The 20,305-nt window shown below is 51.7% G+C and overlaps 3 protein-coding genes across 5 annotated transcripts; 1 reads left to right on the forward strand and 2 right to left on the reverse strand.

Annotated features, from left to right (window-relative positions):
• Positions 1 to 3,147: 3,147 nt before the first annotated feature.
• H1-6 (H1.6 linker histone, cluster member) lies at positions 3,148 to 4,027 on the forward strand. Its single transcript, XM_019425161.2, has one exon. The coding sequence runs from the start codon at positions 3,148 to 3,150 to the stop codon at positions 3,781 to 3,783; it is 636 nt and encodes a 211-aa protein (XP_019280706.2). The 3' UTR covers positions 3,784 to 4,027.
• An 811-nt stretch (positions 4,028 to 4,838) lies between these two features.
• On the reverse strand, positions 4,839 to 6,425 carry LOC109252582 (histone H4). The gene has a single exon (XM_019425167.2). It carries the CDS (start codon positions 6,420 to 6,422, stop codon positions 6,111 to 6,113), a length of 312 nt encoding a protein of 103 aa, XP_019280712.1. The 5' UTR covers positions 6,423 to 6,425; the 3' UTR covers positions 4,839 to 6,110.
• A 5,720-nt stretch (positions 6,426 to 12,145) lies between these two features.
• HFE (homeostatic iron regulator) lies at positions 12,146 to 20,046 on the reverse strand. 3 transcript variants are annotated; one of them, XM_019425136.2, is made up of 6 exons: positions 19,764 to 20,046; positions 16,921 to 17,184; positions 16,449 to 16,748; positions 15,372 to 15,605; positions 15,155 to 15,268; positions 12,146 to 14,411 (listed from the first exon to the last, which is right to left on the reverse strand). In XM_019425136.2, exons 1-6 carry the CDS (start codon positions 19,855 to 19,857, stop codon positions 14,371 to 14,373), a joined length of 1,047 nt encoding a protein of 348 aa, XP_019280681.2. In that variant the 5' UTR covers positions 19,858 to 20,046; the 3' UTR covers positions 12,146 to 14,370. The 3 variants fall into 3 exon arrangements, with proteins under 3 accessions (XP_019280681.2, XP_019280680.2, XP_019280682.2); XM_019425135.2 differs by having other exon boundaries at positions 15,372 to 15,647; positions 19,764 to 20,044; XM_019425137.2 differs by lacking the exon at positions 19,764 to 20,046 and adding an exon at positions 19,120 to 19,734 and having other exon boundaries at positions 15,372 to 15,647.
• Positions 20,047 to 20,305: the final 259 nt, after the last annotated feature.

Raw genomic sequence — 20,305 nt, forward strand, 5'->3', positions numbered from 1 at the left:
TTTAGATTTCCAGTGCAAGACATGAATCATGGTCCTCTCTCTGGGTTTCAAATTGCGGAATGTAAGAATTTTTAAAATTCTCCAATTCTTTGTTACTTTTAATGTTTATTTATTTTTGAGAGAGAGCGAGAGAGAGCACGTGCATGAGTGGGGGAGGGGCAGAGAGAGAGAGAGAGAAAGAGAGAGAGAGAGGGAGACACCGAATGGGAAGCAGGCTCCAGGCTCTGAGCTGTCAGCACAGAGCCCCGAAGCGGGGCTCGAACCCGCAAATGGGGAGATCATGACCTGGGCCGCAGTCGGGCGCTGGATGGCCTGAGCCACCCAGGGGCTCCCAATTCTTTGTTACTTGTAAAGCAATGGAATGATATCTTCTGTCAACGTGTAATTAATTACAAGGATCAATCCACTTCACAACCTGACCTCCAAGCACAAGTACTCAGAGGTCACACCGAGGGTCCAGGAAACCAAACACGTGTTAAAACTTAGGGTCCTTGGGCTGCCTGGGTGGCTCTGTCTGTTTAGCGTCAGACTTGGGCTCAGGTTCATGGGTTCCAGCCCCGCGTCGGGCTCTGTGCTGACAGCTCTGAGCCTGGAGCCTGCTTCAGATTCTGCGTCTCCCTCTCTGTCTGCTCCCCCCCACTCGCGCTCTGTCTTTGTCTCTCTCTCTCTCTCTCACAAGTAAATAAACATTGTAAAGAAACCCGAAACAGGTCCTCAGTAAGATGCTCTTGTAACCTCTTGTAACCTGAAAAAAGATTTTTCTTTAAAAATTTTTTTTTAACCTTTATTTATTTTTGAGACAGAGAAAGAGCATGAATGGGGGAGGGTCAGAGAGAGAGACACACACAGAATCCGAAACAAGGTCCAGGCTCTGAGCTGTCTGCACAGAGAGTGACGCGGGGCTCGAACTCACGGACCACAAGATCATGACCTGAGCTGAAGTCGGATGCTCAACCGACTGAACCACCCAGGCACCCCTGAAAAAAGATTTTCAAACGGAGGGTCGCAGCGCATTAATGGGTTGTGAAATCAATCCCATAGTTTGCAACCAGCATTTTAAAAGATGAAATAGATTAGGAAGTATCAGAATGTAGACACTTCAGGTGGTTATTGTTTTCTCAATGCTTTTTAAAGTGTATTTACTTTTTGAGATTGAGAGAGAGAGAGAGAGGCCAATAGCGGGGGAGAGAGAGAGGGAAACTGAGGGTCCAAAGCGAGATCCGTGCTGACAGAAGAGAGCCGGAGGCGGGGCTTGAGCTCATGAACTGCAAGATCATGACCTGAGCTAAGTCGCACACTTAACCGACAGGCCCGCCCAGACGCCCCGTTTCCTGAATTTTTGTTCCCGGTGTGTGTGTGTGTAAGCACGTGCCCATGAGCCAGAGAGAGGCGGAGACTTTGCTACCTCACTTTGCACCCGGAAGTTGGAAAGTCTCATGTTTTGATTTTCACTTCAGAAATATTTCACACGTAGACTCTCTCCTTTCCCACAAAGTCGAAGCCCTTGTCTTTCTTCTGAGGCTACGGAAACACACTACCAACCTCTGACATTGGGCCATTTTTCTTAAATTTTTTTTTTAATGTTTATTTATTTTTGAGACAGAGAGAGAGCATGAATGGGGGAGGGTCAGAGAGAGAGGGAGACACAGAATCTGAAGCAGGCTCCAGGCTCTGAGCTGTCAGCGCAGAGCCCGATGCGGGGCTCGAACTCACGGACTGCAAGATCATGACCCGATCCGAGTCGGACGCTTAACCGACTGAGCCACCCAGGCGCCCCTGGGCCATTTTCAATAATGATTGTTTCTGTGAAAACTCTAAAACCAAGACAACTACAGCACCAGTATGCAAATCCTCTCCTTAGAGCCTTCAGGCGGTTCTCCCGCCTGCAGAATGACCAACTTCTCACGAGAGCATTTGGGGAGCATCTCCACGAGATGGTCCCTATGGGGTTTTCCTCCGCTGAACCCCGGGGAGCTTTGGCCGCACCGCATTGCTCTCCTCCTGGAAGGTCTGGCCTTGAAGAACAACCCCCCATCTGGACGTCTTACAGAGGCAAGTCCTAGGACAAGCCCAAAGAAGCCTCCTGAACCTTGTTGCCAGAACTCTCTTCCAGCTTTGCAGGCACATCTGCCAACTCAGTTCTGTTAGAGATCTGGGCCTGTGGTTCCCACTGAGCTCTTCAGCCACCGTTCCTGCCTCCCGTTTTATAGGCGATTGAGAATAAGGACTGTCTCTTTTTCCGTGTGTGTGCTTGGCATCAGGCAGTGGGGATGGGGTGGAGCGGGGTTTGGATGACTGAAAACAGAAGCAAAATTCAGTTGAGGACGTCAGCCACGGAGGTGACAGACCTGATGTGCAGATATCATGTGTTAGATAAGCAGATATCTGTGTTAGAGTCTGATCAGATATCTGATATCTGATCAGATATCTGATAAGCAGATATCATGTGTTAGAGTCTTAAGGGTCTTCTATCAAACTGCATGGACGGAGGACTGGTTTGGGTCACAGGCCACCCACATACCTTGCAGATTATGGTTTCTGAGATTGTGTTTGCCCAAATAAAGTCGTACTCTGCACTCTTTGGCCGATTCTATAAGCATCGTCTAACTACACAGGGAGCCATTTAAGCGACCTTATGTTATTTCCTTCACATACATAGAGAATTTCCCATAAAAACCAGTGCGTGAATAACTTATTTTCTCCACCGATTGGAAGCCCACCGTTTGGAAAACTACTCAGAAGAGATGAGGTAAGTTTTGCGCTAAAACTTACTTTTACATTACAAGGAAAAGAGCAAGTTTTCTTCTTCTTGAATTTCGCCGAAAATCAAGGGCTTTATCTGATACTTCGGGCATGCAAGGTCATTTCTCATGAAAAGGTGAAAAGGCACGTGAAATCCAGATCTCCACGGATCACTCCGCAGTAAACCCTCGGCAACGCTGCTCAGAGGATTTGTGTGGGATCCAACTTTTGGGGGTAAAACAAACACAAAGGCTCCTCCCCCGAGGGGCGGGGCAGTGCCTGGCGATGCATCAATCACAGCGCGCCGTGCCCTATATAAAGCCTTGAGGCTCCCCCCTTCACCCCTACCCCACTGCACGTTACGCTTTGCCTGGTAGGTCCCTTCTGTGTTTCTGTCTCCGTGACATGTCGGAGACGGTTCCTGTGGCCACAGCTGACACGGTCCTGGCCCCTGTGGAGAATCCTCCAGCTAAGAGGAGGGGGAGAAAGCCGGTGGGCATGCCAGGCTCAAGTCGCAAGACCCCGAGCCTTTCTGTGTCCAAGCTGATCACGGAGGCTCTCGCGGTGTCCCAGGAGCGAGCTGGCATGTCCCTGGCCGCGCTCAAGAAGGCGCTGGCGGCTGCCGGCTACGACGTGGAGAAGAACAGCAACCGAATCAAGCTGGGCCTCAAGAGCCTGGTGAGAAAGGGCACCCTGGTGCAGACCAAGGGCACCGGCGCCTCGGGCTCCTTCAAGCTCAACAAGAAGGCCATTCCTGAACCCGGCAAGAGCAAGGTCAAAAGGCCCACTTCTGCCAAGGCGAAGAAGCTGATCATCAAGGATTCAAAGTCCCGGAAGAGTGCCAAGACCATCCAGAAGGCCAAGAAGCCTCGGGCGGCAACAGCCCCGAAAGCACGCCGAGGCAGCAGGAAGGCTAAGGGAGGCCGGGGCAGGTGGCCGGCGCAGAGCCCAGGAAAGGCCCGAGCAGGGGAGCCCAAGGCTGGGAAGGCCAAGGTCACCCAGCAGAAAACCAGCACCAGGAAGGTGGCGTCCAAGAAGTAAGCCGAAGGCTGATTCTCAAAGAACCCAAAGGCTCTTTTAAGAGCCACCCCAAATACTTTAAAAAGGGCTCGGCACTGGAAGCTTAGAAGCTCGTAAATAGGTCACCGCACGGTCTACTACGCAAGTTTCATTGTAAGATGTGGAAAGTTTCGTCAGATGTGGTGTCGCCCAATAGGGATTACAGTATTTGAAATTTTTTCTTGTGTTGCCTGGTCCCAAAGAGCTTAAATGTTTCTAGTTACAACACGGCATATGGGGGAGGGGGCTGGGGGGGGGGCGCAGTCGTTTGTGTCCGACTCTTGATCCTGGGCTCAGGTCATGATCTCACAGGTTCCTGAGTTCGAGCCCCACATCAGGCTCTGCACCGTCAGTGTGGAGCCTGCTTGGAATTCTCTCCCCCTCTCTGTCCCTCCCCCTGCTTGCACTCCCAGGATAAATGAAAATAAATGGGTACACGGCCTTGTATATCCCCCATCCTTAGCTGAGAATACCTGTGTTTCTGTGGAGGAAGGAGTGGAGATCAGCTCCGTGCACAAACAGGTGACTTCTTTCCAAGCGCCACGTTCCAGTTCACACTTGCACACGGGGACATTGTAACCGGGGTTTCATAACTCACCGCTCACAACTTTGCGGGGGGGGGGGGGGGCGGTCAATATATACAGGAATCAAATTGTAACAAACTTCTGGGGCACCTGGGTGGCTCAGTTGGTTAAGCGTCTTGGGCACAGGCCATGATCTCACGGTTTGTGGGTTCCAGCCCCGCCATGGGGCTCTGTGCTGATAGCCCAGAGCCTGGGGCCTGCTTTGGATCCTGTCTCCCTCTCTCTGCCTCTCTCTTACGTCTGTCTCTCTCTCTACAATAAACATCAAATTTAAAAAAAAAATTGTAACAAACCGGATGAGGGGGAAGTTTTTAAATCTGGGCGATTTTTCACTTGATTAGCAGAAATAAGTATTTTCAGTTTACAGTTGTGAGACCATTGCAATAGCGCTTATCCTCAATATTTCCAAATACTATGTTGCCACATTAAGAAATGGCTTCATTTTAGGATTAGTCTAATTATAATTCTATGTATTTTATTTACAAAGAGAGTGTACAGGCTTGTCCAGATTGTGTTCCACAGGCTGAAGAATATTACCTCTAAAACCTGTATGGAAATGGTGGGGTTACAGAGTTGTTAGGGTCCGAACTGACCTAACAAAAACTGTTACTAGGAAATTCTCAGGGTCTGAGTCAAAGCATCTTTTTTCGTTTTAAGAAAAGTTCGTTTATTCCAGCTCTCAATTTAGGAACCGACATTCTTATTTAAAGATGATTATAAACACGAAATTCATACTGCTGATTTATTTGGGGCCTTGGTAGTATTGGGGGCAACCCCACGAAGCCCAATGCAGAATTACGTAACGCATTCTTTTGCATATAACCATGTATTGAAGAGAACACTAGAGCCTGGCCTTTCTAAATTCATCTCTATAACTGGGCCTCTGACAATTTTGTCAGAACGAATAAACAATGGTTTGAAGTACAGAATCACGCACAGCCCATGTCTTGCTTGCACACGGCGGCGATTCCCTTCCAGGTCGGAGCTGCAGCGCCGAAATACGCTTCACTTGCCGGGCAAGGCCGTGAGTCCCTTGTGTGACTGCCGTGCCCCGCAGTGGACTGACCCCCGGCCTGCGCCTGGCATCCAGCAGGCCCCCGGCACCGCGCGAATCCGTCTAGAACTGGTCCCGGGAGCCTCTGTGCTTTTTGCTCCTAGTACTGGTGTAGCGCCTGGATTAAAAGCAAAGTTAACCAACCGAGGTTTTTCCTCCGGTTCCGGGGACAGCTATGAAACCATTTGTGGCCAACAGGAAAATGGCCCCGGAATCTCACCCTCCGCAGCTTCTGCCACACCGATTGTCACCCAATCAGAGCTTGTCCTCAGAGGACCTGCATTTACATAGCCGCGGCTGCGGTCCCCGGAGCTTTGTGCACAGGACGCTTCCGGTCATGCGGATGAACCCGAAGAACGTTGGCCAAGATCTTTTGTTTCCGTTTGTGTAGAACAAATCGCATTTCCCTTCTGGGACTCGCTCATTGGCAGCCATCTACTGACCTATTTACTCCAAGGTGCAGTTCTTTTAAAACCTTAAAGTGTACCCAAGCGTCACAAAGCTTGCTACAGTACCGCAGACGAGACTATCGTACTGCTCACCAGTTTTGCGCCTGCGGGAGTCTTACATGCCCCGATCCCGTTTCCGCAAGCACGACAGCCCTTTAAGTGACTTTGTGGGCGGCCCTGAAAAGGGCCTTTGTGTTTGGAAATATGGCGGGTCCCGGGCGCTCAGCCCCCGAAGCCGTAGAGAGTGCGGCCCTGGCGCTTGAGCGCGTACACCACGTCCATGGCCGTGACCGTCTTGCGCTTGGCGTGCTCCGTGTAGGTGACGGCGTCCCGGATCACGTTCTCCAGGAACACCTTGAGCACCCCGCGGGTCTCCTCGTAGATGAGGCCGGAGATGCGCTTGACGCCGCCGCGCCGGGCCAGCCGCCGGATGGCGGGCTTGGTGATGCCCTGGATGTTGTCGCGCAGCACCTTGCGGTGGCGCTTGGCGCCCCCTTTGCCCAGGCCCTTCCCGCCCTTGCCGCGACCAGACATGGCTGCAACCGAAGTGAGCGTTGCGACCTCACGCAGTTCCTTAAATAGCATTTCTGCGGACCTGATTGAGAACAAGAGGCACTGACGGGTTCCCCCCCCCATGAGGTCAGCAAGGGGGTGGGGCAAAGAGAGCTCATTAACATTCCAACGTTGTGATTGGCTAGTGAATCTCGCCCTTCGTCGGCAGTAGGGCGGCCCGGGGGGAGGGTCCGCTCTCCTTCCGCCAAAAAGCCTCCGTTTCTCTTTTGTTCTGCGTTACTTTTTTCCGCGCGCGTTTGCCAGTGGAATGCGTTATGTCAAAGCCGCTGAGTAGAGGGACCGCCCCCTCCACGTTTGTCTGTATTTTCACTTAATAACTAATAAATTATGGAATGATTTTTTGGGGGGAATGTAGAGGTGGTATGTGAAGGACGGTGCGTTTATAGGTCAAAGGGCTTTCCCTTTCCATTCCTTTTAATATTCCTATTAAACTGACGTATTTAGATGACCTTCTTTGTGCTGGACAGTGTAAGCCCTGGACCTATGGAAACAAACAAACAAAAATTTGCAAATCAAAACGTCTTGTTTTCTTTCAAACATTTATTGGGTGACTCTTGTTTCGACAAAAGTCTGTGACAGGGAATGTACAGCTAGGCTTGGAGAACGCGTTGCCCTTGGACCTTCTTCCTGGCCCTGCTGGGCCTCTCGGTTCTGCCTGTAATTCCTGACAAGCTCCCCTTTCCTCCTCAGCTGATCCCTTTTCAACCTTCTCCAGGTTTAGAGACAAGAACAAACATTTGGTGTAGCTGGGGGTTAATCGCAGGGCAGGGCTAATACTCGATTAAGGTCATTACAAAGCCTACAAGGCCCTCCCCTGGAGGGCCTTTGATGAGATTATTGGTGTTTTAAACAAGGCTAATCCCATTAAGAAAAAAAAAAAAAAAAGCAGAATTGGATCCGAATGTGGTTGGAAGAGAGAGCCTTTCAAATCAAAAATTTCCCTTAGCCTCCTGCTGCCGCTTTTGAAAATGTCCAAGATCAGTTATTCCAGTTAAAAGGTGGGGAGGGCACACCCTCTCTCCATCCTGGTTAACAAAAAGGTGCCTATTGCAGATACTTAAAATGAGACTCTGGCCTGAGAGAGACCACATGTTAGAACCTCCTACTTGTTTTAGCAAAGAAAAGAGACCCAGCAGAGGGTAGGAAAGCTCTGAATGGCATATGATTTGTAACACTTGCGAAATAATTAAGTAATGACATGCTTCGGCCCCCATATTGAGCATTTTGAGGTTCCTGACTTTTACTAACCCCTCCCCACCTCGAACACATACTTTATAAGGGGTCACTTAGCTAGGAAGGAATGTCAAACACTATAGAGAAAAAGTGCAAGGTTTGAGATTATAAGTAAAACTGAAATCTCAATATGCTCTTTAATTCATGGAAATAAATAAAAATAGTGTATATAATATGGTAATTTCATGGAAAAAATACATGGTGTGAGCCACCCTTGCTACACAGCCCAGTGGGTTCCATCTGCATTTATATATTTTTGTTTGTTTTAAGTAGGCTACAAACCCAGCATGGAGCCCAAGGCAGGGCTTGAACTCACAACCTTGAGATCTTGATCTGAGTTGAGATCGCCAAGGCGCTGCTCAACTGATTGAGCCACCCAGGCACCACAGGGCCCAGATTTAAACCAGAAGTCTAGGTCAGCTTTCTCCCAATTTTATTTTGCCCACTCTGTCATTCATAAAACGTCACTTTTATTTTGACATCTTCTTCCTGTTTTCTATTCCCTTCTCCTAATTTCTTCATTTATAAATTTTTCTCACTGACACTGACTCAGAAGTCATGAATGTTAGGACAGAAAAATTTAAAACATGCACATAAAGATATATATTAAACGTGGCTCCTTCCACTCTCAGAAGAGTACAGGTCTTGGTCGTGTGGCCTGGGAGGGAGTGGCTCGCTCTGGAACCTGTGTGGCTGGCTTTCTTTTCACCTCCCGCTCATCCTCAGAGAGAACCTGATTTCATGGACCCCCATTCCTTCAACATGGGAGCTAAGCCCTTCAGGTAAAAAACCCTGCAAACAAGTTGTGGCTAATAGGTCACATCACACATTTGAACAAATAAAACTATGAGGTTAATCAAAGGTCTTATAAAAAATATGAGGGGCGCCTGGGTGGCTTGGTCGGTTAAGCGTCCAACTTCGGCTCAGGTCATGATCTCACGGTCCGTGAGTTCGAGCCCCGCGTCAGGCTCTGTGCTGACAGCTCAGAACCTGGAGCCTGCTTCCGATTCTGTGTCTCCCTCTCTCTCTGACCCTCCCCCATTCATGCTCTGTCTCTCTCTGTCTCAAAAATAAATAAACGTTAAAAAAAAAATTAAAAAAAAAACATGAAATGCCCACAACCACTCTCTGCAGCAGACTCAGAGTATCAGAGTTGAGAAATGGTGTATATAATATATATTATATATTAAGATGTATTTTACAGTCAACAAACAATTCCGATACTTGCCCAAGGTTGAGAATACCAGAACTACCATCACTTTGTATGGTTGTACTTCAGGGAGAAGAAATCCTAGGATAGGAATACTTTTCACCATATTACAGTTGAGGAAATGTGTACGTGCAGCCCCGCCCAAGCTAGTGTGCCCGGGCTTTCTAACATTAGCTGTCTCCAGGCATTTGGGGACATCGCTCCTGGTCTGGAGCAGAGGGCTGTTCTAGCCACTGGCTGAGGGATCTCACTGCATTCTAAAGCGTCAATGAATTTCTCTTTTCTAGCCACCTAACCTTTTCTCTGGTTTGAATATATCCACTGTCTTATTCACTTCCTTTAAATGTCTCTCCCACTGGCTTACCTGTGGCCCGTAACTTACACTGTATCTCTCTCCTTCCTCTTCTAGAAAAGTGTTCTTTCTTTCACCTTTCAGTCCAAACATTTTACTGAAAAGTTTTTGTCCCTTGCACTTCCTTGGCCTGCTGTCCTTGGGTGGGCTTGCTCCTATAAACGTTCTTAATTTATTTTGACCTACTAAAAAAAAAAAGTTCTTTGGACAGAGAATTTCTAACATTATCCTTTCCGATACATTTATTTGTTTCGAAGTTTTTATAAATGTCTGTAATTGAATTTGATTTTCCAAATTACCTTGAATACTCTCTTAATCACACACGCAAAGCACCAAGAAAGTATTTTGCGTTTGTTTGTTTGGTGAAACTGCGATTCCAAACATCCACAGAGGAAAGACCATTAGCAGTTACATTCGTATTTAAAACACTTTAGGGGCGCCTGGGGGGCTCAGTCGGTTAAGCTTCTGACTTCTCAGGTCCTGATCTCACGGTCCGTGAGTTCAAGCCCCGTGTCAGGCTCTGTGCTGACAGCTCAGAGCCTGGAGCCTGCTTCGGATTCTGTGTCTCCCTCTCTCTCTGCCCCTCCCCCGTTCATGCTCTGTCTCTCTCTATCTCAAAAATAAATAAACATTAAAAAAAAAAAAAAAAAAACAGACGCTTTCTCCTGCACACATTGTCAAGCTCCTTTGGCAACATCAAAGTTGGTTGGTTATTGACTGTTTTATGAAAATGACATTGTAAATTCAGGACATTTAATCAACCCCATGGAGTAAGGTTAACTGATGAGACTGGGGTTTATACAAATATTGGTACTTACCCAACCCGCCCCCACCTCGCCCCACCTCGCCCCACCAGGAGTACACAGAAGGCTCCAAAATTCTTTTGTAGAATCTTTGGATCAAAAGCTAGACTTTCATGTTTAAAAAATAGCCATACTTTCAAAAAATAAAGCAAGCAAAAACCCCCCACTAACAATACTTTCTACCCAAATCGGGTGAAAAAAATAGTTCAGAGGTGTTTTAAGGCTACTCATCCCCAAATTTCTCCCTTAATGATAAAGAGAATAAACAGAAACGTGAATTCATTAGTTAGAAATGTGTTTATTGACAGAAAAAAAAGTCCTTAAGTTAAAAAATACACCCCGAGAAAATACGTCCAAATATCTATGAAACAATTACAGGGATGTGGCAAAATCTGAAATATTAAAACAGATTCCGTCCTCACTGCAGGAAACATCAGAGGCTGTTGCCATCAGGAGCACCTCACAAAGTTGGGAACGATGCCCCACCACATGTTCTCTTGACTCACAAACAGGTACTGTGTAGAGGTTATGAGCTTGACTCTGAGCCAGACTAGCTACGGTACAAATCCAGCCCAATAATTTTCTAGCTGTGTAACCTTTAGCGAGTTATTTAACCTCTCTGTGCCTTGGTTGCCATACAGCAAAATAAGGGTAATGAAATAACAGTCATTCCTACCTCACCGGCTTCTTCAGAAACATTAGTACTCAGAACAAGACCTGACGTCTGGTAAGTGTGTAATAATTATTAGCTGAGAGAAAAAAAAAGTTCTGCTTAAAAGACACCGTACGTGTCTCTCACGCACAAGTGAACACCGGAAAGAATCACGCAGAAAGAGAATGCAAGAAATACCAGGATGCACCCAAGCCAAGCAATATACACCTACAGGATGTCAAGTCAAGGAGGCTTTGCAACGAAATTGTCACCCCCCAAAATTAATATTGAATTGACATTCTGCCTGTTAACACTGGTTCCAAAAGACAAATGAAAACAATGATGACCCAATGTCTACAGAGGGAAATCAAAACCTCCAAATATCTGTCCATAGATGTGAAAATCTTAAATGTTTAAAGTCATGCATTCTTGGGTTCTAGTCCTTACTAGAGAGTGGTTAGAAAAAATATATAGCTTTAAAATGTTAACTTGTTAGAATTTCCCAGCATTTTAGAGCTGTTATGTTTTTAAGCGTGTATCCGTGTGTACATGAAGAACGCTCTGTAGTGCATCAAGTATACCCAGCACCCTAAGACTATGTTATTAGAACACAGCGAGAGTTTTTGCCCTTGACCTCCCAGCAGGTCTTAACCAGCTGCAGCACGTTGCCTTGGGAGATTACCAAAGATCCTTTTCTGTTCTGTTCCCAGTTCAGGTAGCTCAACGGTGCCCTGTGGGCAAACACCTGGTGACTAGTTTATTTCCTCAAATTTTCAGGGGCTCTTCTCCACAAACGGGGTCAAGCGCCCACCTCTTCTCCACCGATCCTGGGCCCTGCGCCCAAATCCCGGCCTCAGCTCTCAACGGTCACATGACCACCGTGACACTTTTGATCACAGCCACCAGGTGGCACCCTTCTCCACACTACCGCGCTTTGGAGGCCGTTTTGCCAGAGGTGATGCAAGATTCAGAATGTAAAATGTTAATCCTGATTTTTCAAATGTAGTCGACCTTACGACTTGATGAACAAGGGCAGAAAAATTAAGCTAAGACACACGGAGAGGAATCGGAGGTTTGTAACTTCCATTATAACAAGAAAAGTAACAGACCAGTCGCCAATGGTCCGCAAAACGGGCCACTGTGAAGGCTACGGTGTTCCTTGTAATCCCAGCCTGTGTGAAATAAAACCAGTATAAAACAAGCCATTGCCTCATTAATTGTAACATATCCTTCATGGGCTAGAAAAGCACGGGAAGCTTTTGGGCGGTCTGTTCTGAGTACAGAATGATATCCACAGAGAAAGAATTTGTCAGAGAGACAATTTTGCATTAAAAAATGCAAAAACCTTGAAAGCAGCATCAATGTCCCACAAATGATTAAGTTGATGAATCCATAAGATGCATAAGCACGTCAGAAAAATCATGCAGCACACCATGGAATTCACGTATGTTTATTAAAATGCATTTGTTACTTTTATATGTTTTAATATAGCAACACTGAGAGGAAGTACACAGGTCGTTAATTGGGTTTACCACTCGCCAATGGAATGACAGTTTCACCTTTTCTACAGTGAGCACAAATTATGCGTGCTTTTTATCTACTTAATTTTCGTAACCAGAAAAAAAGAAAAGTTAAAAAAAAATCGAGACCTCTTTGCCCAAATTCAATACCTACCAGACAAACTGTCGAGCTTTAGTTGGTCTTTTATTTATTTATTTTTTTTTTTTTTTGACGTTTATTTACTTTTTGAGACAGAGAGAGACAGAGCACGAGTGGGGGAGCGTCAGGGAGAGAGGGAGACACAGAATCTGAAACAGGCTCCAGGCTCTGAGCTGTCAGCACAGAGCCTGCTGCGGGGCTCAAACTCACAGACGGGGAGATCATGACCTGAGCCCAAGTCGGACGCTTAACCGACTGAGCCCCCCGGGCGCCCCAGGTCAGTTTCTTTTTTAACGTGCACAGTTGGGGAGGAGGAAGATGCCAGGGTACCTCCAGGTTGCTTGGTGGTTTCCGTCTTAACATCTTCAAAACAATTTTTTTTAAATGTTTATGTATTTTGAGAAAGATAGCGCAAGGGTGGGGGGCAGGGAGAGGGGAAGAGAGAGAATCCCAAGCAGGCTCTGCGCTGTCAGCCCCGGGTCCGACTTGGGGCTTGAACTCCCGAACCAGGAGATCATGACCTGAGCCGAAACCAAGAGTCAAACCCTTAACCCACGCCCCCCCCCCCCCCCCATCCTTCATATGACAAGGGTTGCTCGGGTTCTTGGAGGGGAAATGCCACCGGCGTTGTGACTCTGGTGGCCCCGGCAGAGGGCAAACACCGTGAGGTCCAACACGGCGACAGGCTGACACCAGCAATGACAGCCCTGACTTGGGGGCCCGGGAGCGATTCCAGACAGAGCAGGTGGGGGGGTGGAGTGCTTTCCCCAGAGACTTTGAAAGGAAACGAGGTTGAGATGATTTTCTGCTGTTTCCCTTCATTTCCATCCAGCTCACTAAGAGTAAAGACACCGAGACAGGAAGAGCCGTCTCCCGCCGCCCCCCACCCCCTCCCTTCTCCATTTCCTGGGCGACGTCTAAACCGCCTGAATGCACTGGTGCGGGACAGGGATCAGAATCCGACAGAGGCTGAAACCTGCCTCTCTCCCTGGCAGGCCGGGGATGCTCTGTACTTCATTTACTTCATCTAAAAAAACATGAGGATAATAGTACTAACATGAAACAATTATTGTAAGAATTGTATGAGATAACGCGCGTCGGTAGGTCTCAGAACTCAGTCTGGCAGCAAGTAAATCCCCCCACGTTATCCTCTTCCTCCTCCTCCTCCTCATCCTTATTTTCATTTTCATTATCACTTCATAGCCTCTGAGACCAAGTGGGAAATTACCGTGTTCCTTCAATTCTGGCATATCCCAGAGGCAACGTAGATGCCTTCGCGTAAATCATTCCTATACAGAAACCTATATGACACTTTTTTGCCAATTAGAAAAAAAGATGCCCCTCGTCAAGACACTTCCCACCCACTTTCTGGAAAACTATCACAGGACACAAACATCCACGCCTGACAGCCCTTCTGGGAAATGTGCCTCCTTGGGTTGTGCAGTGCACGGCCTTCACGACTGTACAATGACCCACTTCAACCTCTGGTGGAACAGACCACAGGGCTTGGTGACAGGTGAATTGCTGGATAAAAGAGAGGGCGGGGGGTCAAAAGGAAACTTGGATGGGTCTAGAAAATGCCGGGATGTGTGCGCAAAATTCTGGTAAGGGTATGACACTCCCATGTCCCAACGGGAAAGTTCACGGTTTTTCTCAGATGTTGAAAGAAACTGTGAGCCCCCCAAAATTTTAGGAGCCCTATTCCAGAGGTAGGAGAGGAGAGGCCATAGGTATACGGAGTCCGAAGTGGTGCAGAAAATAAGGCAGACCCTAGAGGCGGCTGGAGATTCCTGAGAGCCGGTTCTCGGAGAGGCGCAGGAACTCAAAAAACCTAAATGAGAGAAACTTTTCGAGAACGAACGGGGAAGGCCGCAAGCAGAGAGTTCCTCGGTAGCTTCCTACTTGTTAGGTCCGACTCAGTCCTGGAAGCAAAGAAGGCCCCAGGGCGCCCTCTCTTTCAGTCTCCACGTCTCCTCCCATGAGAGGTCTCAGGCTGCCTGTCACTCACATTCGGCCAACACGTAGTCCCCCATGGCTCCTCCTGTAGAGAGGAGAGACAGGAGAGGGGCGTGCCGTCACCTCCCTGGCCCTCACCTCCCTCCAGCCACCTCAACCGGGACCACTCCCTGCCGGAAGAGCCCCCCGGGGGTCCACACACCATCAGCTCTCACCGGGAGTTGCTTACCAGCTTTCTAGCCCGTGTCCTCCTTTGCCTTCCCTCTCACCTCCTGACACTCCTCCAACTGGGAGACTGCGGACCCCCTACTGTCCCTGCACTGACTTCCCCGAGGGTCTCCTTGTAGAACATTCTCAAGGCCCCCAGGGCTCTGCGGGTGCCTTCTGTCTGCCCCTCTTCCCCACCCCCCCACGCCGCAGATGCTCCCTCAGGAGCTAGGAAGGAACATGTAGTGATGGCCGGAATGAGGCGATGATTCCTTACCTCCCACGAGGCCTCCTGCTCGGGGGGCTGCGTGGCTGCTCCACCTGTGCAGAACCCCCCCCCCTCCTCGTTCTCCGAATGACCACGGTGACGACCCCAGCTCCAGAGCCCCTGCACTACCTTAAACAGCACCTTGCAAGAAGTTTGTGGAATTTGCACCTTCCACTCTGAGGAAAACCACGCATTCCCGCTCCCAAGGAGGCACCAGTGCTCCCAAAGGAAAAAAGGAACAGGCTTCTCGTGGGTGCCAGACCCACTTTGCCCTCCCAAAGCCCCGCTTCCTGCAGAATTCGCGTGTCCCGGGGTCCGAGGTGCTAAGAGACGTCCTCCTTCTTCCTACTCACTCGAAGCCTGCCTTTTCCTGAAGATTCGGAACAGAACTCCAATAACAAAGAGGATGACACAAACAGCGATCCCACTGATGGTTCCAACGACCAGGGTGCTGGACACCGACGGCTCTGAAACAGCAAAGGCGAGAGGGAGCTGTGAGGGTCGCCGCAGACCCCCCTCCCCGCGGGCTAGCGCTCGGGTTCCACCCACGACAGAGCCCCTCGTCCGTACCCCACGTGGCAGTGAGGGGCTGGTTTAGCCCCGGGTGCTCCACGAGGCAGGTGTATCTGTGCTCTTCCCCGGGAGGCACGGCCACGGCCAACCAGCCCTGGTAGGTCCCGTCCCCGTTGGGCAGCACGTCCTGAGGCTCAACGTCCTTGGCCTCCAGTGGCCGCCTGTCCTTCAGCCACCTCATGGTGATGTTCTGGGGGTAGAAGTTCAGAGCCTGACACCGTAGAGTGGTCACTGCAGAGGCCACACGATGGGTCACCTTCAGCAAGGGAGGCACTGGACAGGAAGGAGGAAGGATCTGGAGAGGGGATCTTTCCACCCTTGTCAGGAAGACTGGAGCTTTCACTTCCCTCCTCTACAGGTTAGAGGGACAAGACGCCCTATTCAGACGGGGCGGGCTGCCGGAGAGATGCCATTCTGTGTCCTAGAGCTCGCTGCGGGGCTCGGCCCTGACGTGGCGCTACGGGGACGGCAGCCGAGCCTGTCCGCCTGGCCCGCACACGAGCGTTCACGCCTGCAGCTCGGATCTTCGTGTTACAAAGAACCAGGTAAAATTACCCTGGAGGTGGCTCAGAGAGGGTTGAACAACCACTCCTGGCAATTCACCTCGCCCAACCCAACAAGAAATCTTGTAAGAAGGGCCTGGAAGATAGCCAGGCTTCAGGGACTATCTCTAGGTTCTGGGGCTCTGTGACCGGATCTGTGACGGTAACCTTTAACCTCCAAAGGATCCTGTTACTCTGATTGGTGCCCCCCCGCCCCCGCCGGGGGGTACTCTCGTGACCTGGCATTCATGTGACAATTGAGATCGCTGAGTTCCTAAAAGGTGTAAATACACACTGGGTTTTTGGTTACATCACAAGGTCACAGATACTGCTTCTCCGGCCGCGTGCACGGAGGGAAAAACGCAAGCCATGACCCTTGGCCGTCAGACACCTTGGTTCTAAGGTGGAGACCTCGGACCTCGGGTCCTTCCCGGAGAGTCACAGGACCCTGGCCACCTCTGAGGCCCGAGCCCCGGACCTCGCCCCGCGTTCCCCTCGGGCATGAGTGGGGGGGGGGGTGCTCCCGCCATACCTTGCCGGTCCAGAACCCCTGTCCCCAGCGCCAGCAAACTCTGCAGCTGCATGGGACAGTCCCTCTCCAGGTAGGCCCTGTTCTGTTTGGCCCGAATCGTGCTCGCTTCCCACTCCAGCTTGGTGGCCCAGGCCCTGGGCTCTGCTGCCCTCCAGTCCGGCGTCTCAGGGCGGAATTCAAGGTAGCTCTGCCCGTCGTAGCCGTACTTCCAGAAGCCCCTGGTGCTGTTGTCCTCTCGCACCTCACAGCCCAGGATCACTTGCAGCGTGTGGGACTCTGACGACACCCCGAGCTTTGTTACTGAAACCACAGGAGTAAGTCCCTCTCTCACCGTCCCCAGGGACCGAACGACCTCACACACTCCCCCTCCTCCCCCCAGGACCCCACACTCCCTGCTCTGGCCCCCAGATGCATCTCTGAGGGAGAGAAATGCTCCGCCCACCCCCGGAAAGTGAGGGCCCCGTCCGCGTACCCTTGCTGTGGTTGTGGTTGTCCATGATGGTCCAGAAGTCCACGATGAACATGTGATCCCACCCTTTCAGGCTCTGACTCAGCTGCAGCCACAGCTGGCTGGGGGCCCTACCCTCGAGCCACTGGGCGCGGGGCTCTGCCCGGCGACTCTCGTGATTGTAGGACACGAACAGCTGGTCGTCCACGTAGCCCAAGGCCTCGAACAGGGGCAGCCCGAGGTCTGGCACTGAGGCGCCCATGAAGAGGTAGCTCAGGGAGTGGGACCCTGGAGAAAAGGTGACAGGACAGCCCTGTGGGCCCCCAGCGGGATTGGGAGGTGCCGTAGCCCCTCTGAATCAACGCCCAGCACCTGCTGTGTCACGGCCCACCCCATGAGATGTGGGGTGTGATGCCTCTCCTCCCTCCGCGACAGCCCTGTCTGCTCTCCCTGTCCCGCCCCCCCCCCCCCCCCCACCGGCAGACTGCCACCCCTTCCAGCCCCCAGCCTCTGCCCCGCTTCTCACAATTCGGGCAATCGCCCCTGCAGCCCACAGACTCCATAAGATCCCGAAGTGTCTCTAGCCGGGGCAGCTGAGCCCAGGAGTTGATGCTCAGACTGAATCAGACCCAAGTCCAGAGGACTTTGCCGGTGGGTTTTTTCCACACCACTCCCAGCTCAAAAACCCTTCCCTGTTACTGAAACCAGCAAATGTTTGCTACCAGATGCTGGGAGGTCTGCTGCTGAACCACCCAGGGCACCTTTTCAGCACTAAGACACTTGCAAAGCAAATAGGGAAGAAGCCCCAGTAAGCACAAGCCCTGTATTCAGCAGGTGAGTTTCCCCGACAGCTTCCTCAGTCCTGGAACGAGGGGTTCGGCGCTGGGGGCCCCTGCCTGCCCAGCATCAGAGGTGCTCAGCACAGGCTTGCTGGATGAATGGGTGAGATGTGCCCTATTTTTATTCTTACGCCCAGCTGCCCACGGGACACCACCCGAGGGGATGACCAACTGGAATCTCAAGTCCAGAACCAGGCTCCGGATTTCTTCTGCCTTCACCGTCGCGGCCATGGCATCGCCTGTCGCCTTACTGCTCGAGCCCATAAACATTTTAAAATAATTACATAACAGAGTCGCCGTTGACGGTTCTCTTTCTCTCACCCAACACCCAGACCTCCCTCAGCACCTGCCTCCAGACTACATGTGGCCTGTGGCCCCTGCGTGCCCGCTACACCGATGTCCCTGCCCCTCCTGCAGCCCAGGGGTTCCCAGCCCGGGAATGGTCTCTCGGCAGACAGGTTGCGGTGTCTGGAGATGTGTTTGGCCTCCGTAACTGGGGGGAGTGCCACTGACATCCAGTGGGTTAAGGACAGGCATGCTGTAAGCCCTCCCACAAAGCCCGCAAGGGTCCCCATGACAGAAAAGTGTCAGGAGCACCGGGGTCCTTCAGCCTTCAGGGCCCACTCAGAGCTCCGAGTGGCCATGACCTTCGTTTCCTTCCGGTCCCCTGGCCCCAGAGGGCCTGCCCTGGGTGTCTTCACAGCTCCTAGCACTCCCTGGTGCTCTGTGTCCTTTTGTTCATGACCATCCCCCCACTAGAATGCAAAATATCCGGGGGGGGGGGGGGGGCAAGGATGGCTCCCACCCTCCCTGCTGGCCTAGAACAGGGCAACACTCGCTTGGTACCCTCTTTAGACTCGTGAGCGACGAATATTTCTGTTCGACATCCAATTCACGATTCGGCCTCTGATGTGGCGTGACCTTGAACAGTCAGAGCCACAGAGACCCGGGTTCTGCCTCAAAAGCCCAGGGTAACATGGAACAAAATCACCCAGGAGCGGGTCCTGCCTCATCCTCCTCATGGATAAACCGTAGATACACGGATGACGAACCGTCCGTGTTGTTCCCAGGCTGTGTGCAAAGGCGTGTAAAGCGTTACGGTCGACTGAGATTAGAAACCGTGCCGGTACTTCTCCCACCAGAGAGGCGCTGCCTCAATTCTTTGTAACCTGGAGGGGGGTGGGTGGGTATTTAACCCCAGGGCCGGTTTAACCGCCCCTAAAGTCACCCTAAGAATAGCTCCGACCTCCCCAATGCACCGTAGAGTCCAACCTAGACGACAGGACAGCGAGTTCATTACTTAAACGTTAGGTGACATCACGCTGGCGTCCTTTGGTAAAGGCCAGTTAATTACACCGTATGGCTAACACCGCAGATCACCAACCTCCAGCGGCTGGAAATGAGAACCGTGCGGTTCAGTCCAAAAGCCCGGAAATCACAGATAGGCTCATCTTCCAGGGAAAAGCACAAGCGCCGAGAGTCACTAAGGCCCCGGCGGATCTGGCTTGGGGCCTCCCCCCACCCGAGGCCGCAGGGGGGTGCGGGTGGGGGGCGCGGCCAGCCCAGCCCCCGGCTCACCAGGTGGGGTGCGGTGGGGACCCCGCCGGGCCGCGGCCTCCAGCCCTCCGCGGAGCCCCGCGCGGAAACAGCGGCCCGGTCCTGGGCGTCTCTCGGGAGAAGGACTTCCTGTTTGGGGACGGCCGGGGGACAAGACACGGCCAAAAGCGGAGCAGGAGCACCCAGACCCGAGTCCCAGGATCCTAGCTCGGCCTCAGTGAGAAACGCACAGATTTGTCGTCACGGTCGGCGGGGGGAGAGGGTGGCTCCGGGCGCCACCCTGGGGAGCTGGGACGGGGGAGGGGGTCACAGGTCCCCGACGAGGGGGTCTCACCACCCCGCCCGCGCCCGGCGGCGGCGCCCCCTCCCGGGAGAGGCGGCGCTCGCGGCCCAGCCGTCCCTCCGCACTTAGCGACCCCAGCGGCGCTGCAAAGCGGGTTTGGATCTGGCGCCCCCGCCGCCCGGACTCACGCGGCGGCCGCCGGTGCGCAGCCCCGGTCCGCAGCAGGAACAGCAGGAACGGCAGGAACAGCAGGAGCAGCGCGCGCCGCGCTCGCGGGCCCATCTCCGCGCCGCGCCCGCGCGTCCCCCGGGCTCGGAGCGCGCGTCCCCGCGCCTCACCCGCCTCCGTGCGGCGGCCACGCGGCCATGGGCGGCGAGTCCCCGTGGGGCCTCTGCCGAGGCTGCGGGGACACGCGGCAAAACTTCCTGGCCAGCGCGATCCTTTTCCGGGCCTCCGGCACTTGAACTCCCTTGCGGCCCGGACCACGTGAAGGTCTCGGTGACCCCGCTGTCCCTCCGGTTTTCCGTCCTCTGGGGATGTTGCAGATGCGGGAAACTTTGACAAGTTTCGGGTCTGAGTAGTTCCATTTCTCATCTGCAGTATTTAAATAGCCAGTGATTTAAGAATTCGGTGATACATTTTCAAAACATTTATCGTCAGCTCAACTCGGGCGCATCTCGTTATTCGACTTAGCAAAACGACTGTCGTGTAAACCTTTCATTTCGTTCCT

This window comes from Panthera pardus, unplaced genomic scaffold (genome assembly GCF_024362965.1).
Source record: "Panthera pardus isolate Hobbes unplaced genomic scaffold, ASM2436296v1 HiC_scaffold_17, whole genome shotgun sequence".
Taxonomy (NCBI): Eukaryota; Metazoa; Chordata; class Mammalia; order Carnivora; family Felidae; genus Panthera; species Panthera pardus.

Bases quoted from the DNA above. Each gene is read 5' to 3' on its own strand.
- LOC109252582 (XM_019425167.2), bottom strand. From the start codon at position 6,422: ATGTCTGGTCGCGGCAAGGGCGGGAAGGGCCTGGGCAAAGGGGGCGCC.
- HFE (XM_019425135.2), bottom strand. From the start codon at position 19,857: ATGGGCCCGCGAGCGCGGCGCGCGCTGCTCCTGCTGTTCCTGCCGTTC. The intron at 15,648-16,448 runs GTATGGCGGGAG...CTTCCTGTCCAG, and splicing joins AGGGGTTCTGGACCGGCAAG to TGCCTCCCTTGCTGAAGGTG. The intron at 14,412-15,154 runs GTGAGTAGGAAG...TCCTCTCTACAG, and splicing joins CAGGAAAAGGCAGGCTTCGA to GAGGAGCCATGGGGGACTAC.
- H1-6 (XM_019425161.2), top strand. From the start codon at position 3,148: ATGTCGGAGACGGTTCCTGTGGCCACAGCTGACACGGTCCTGGCCCCT.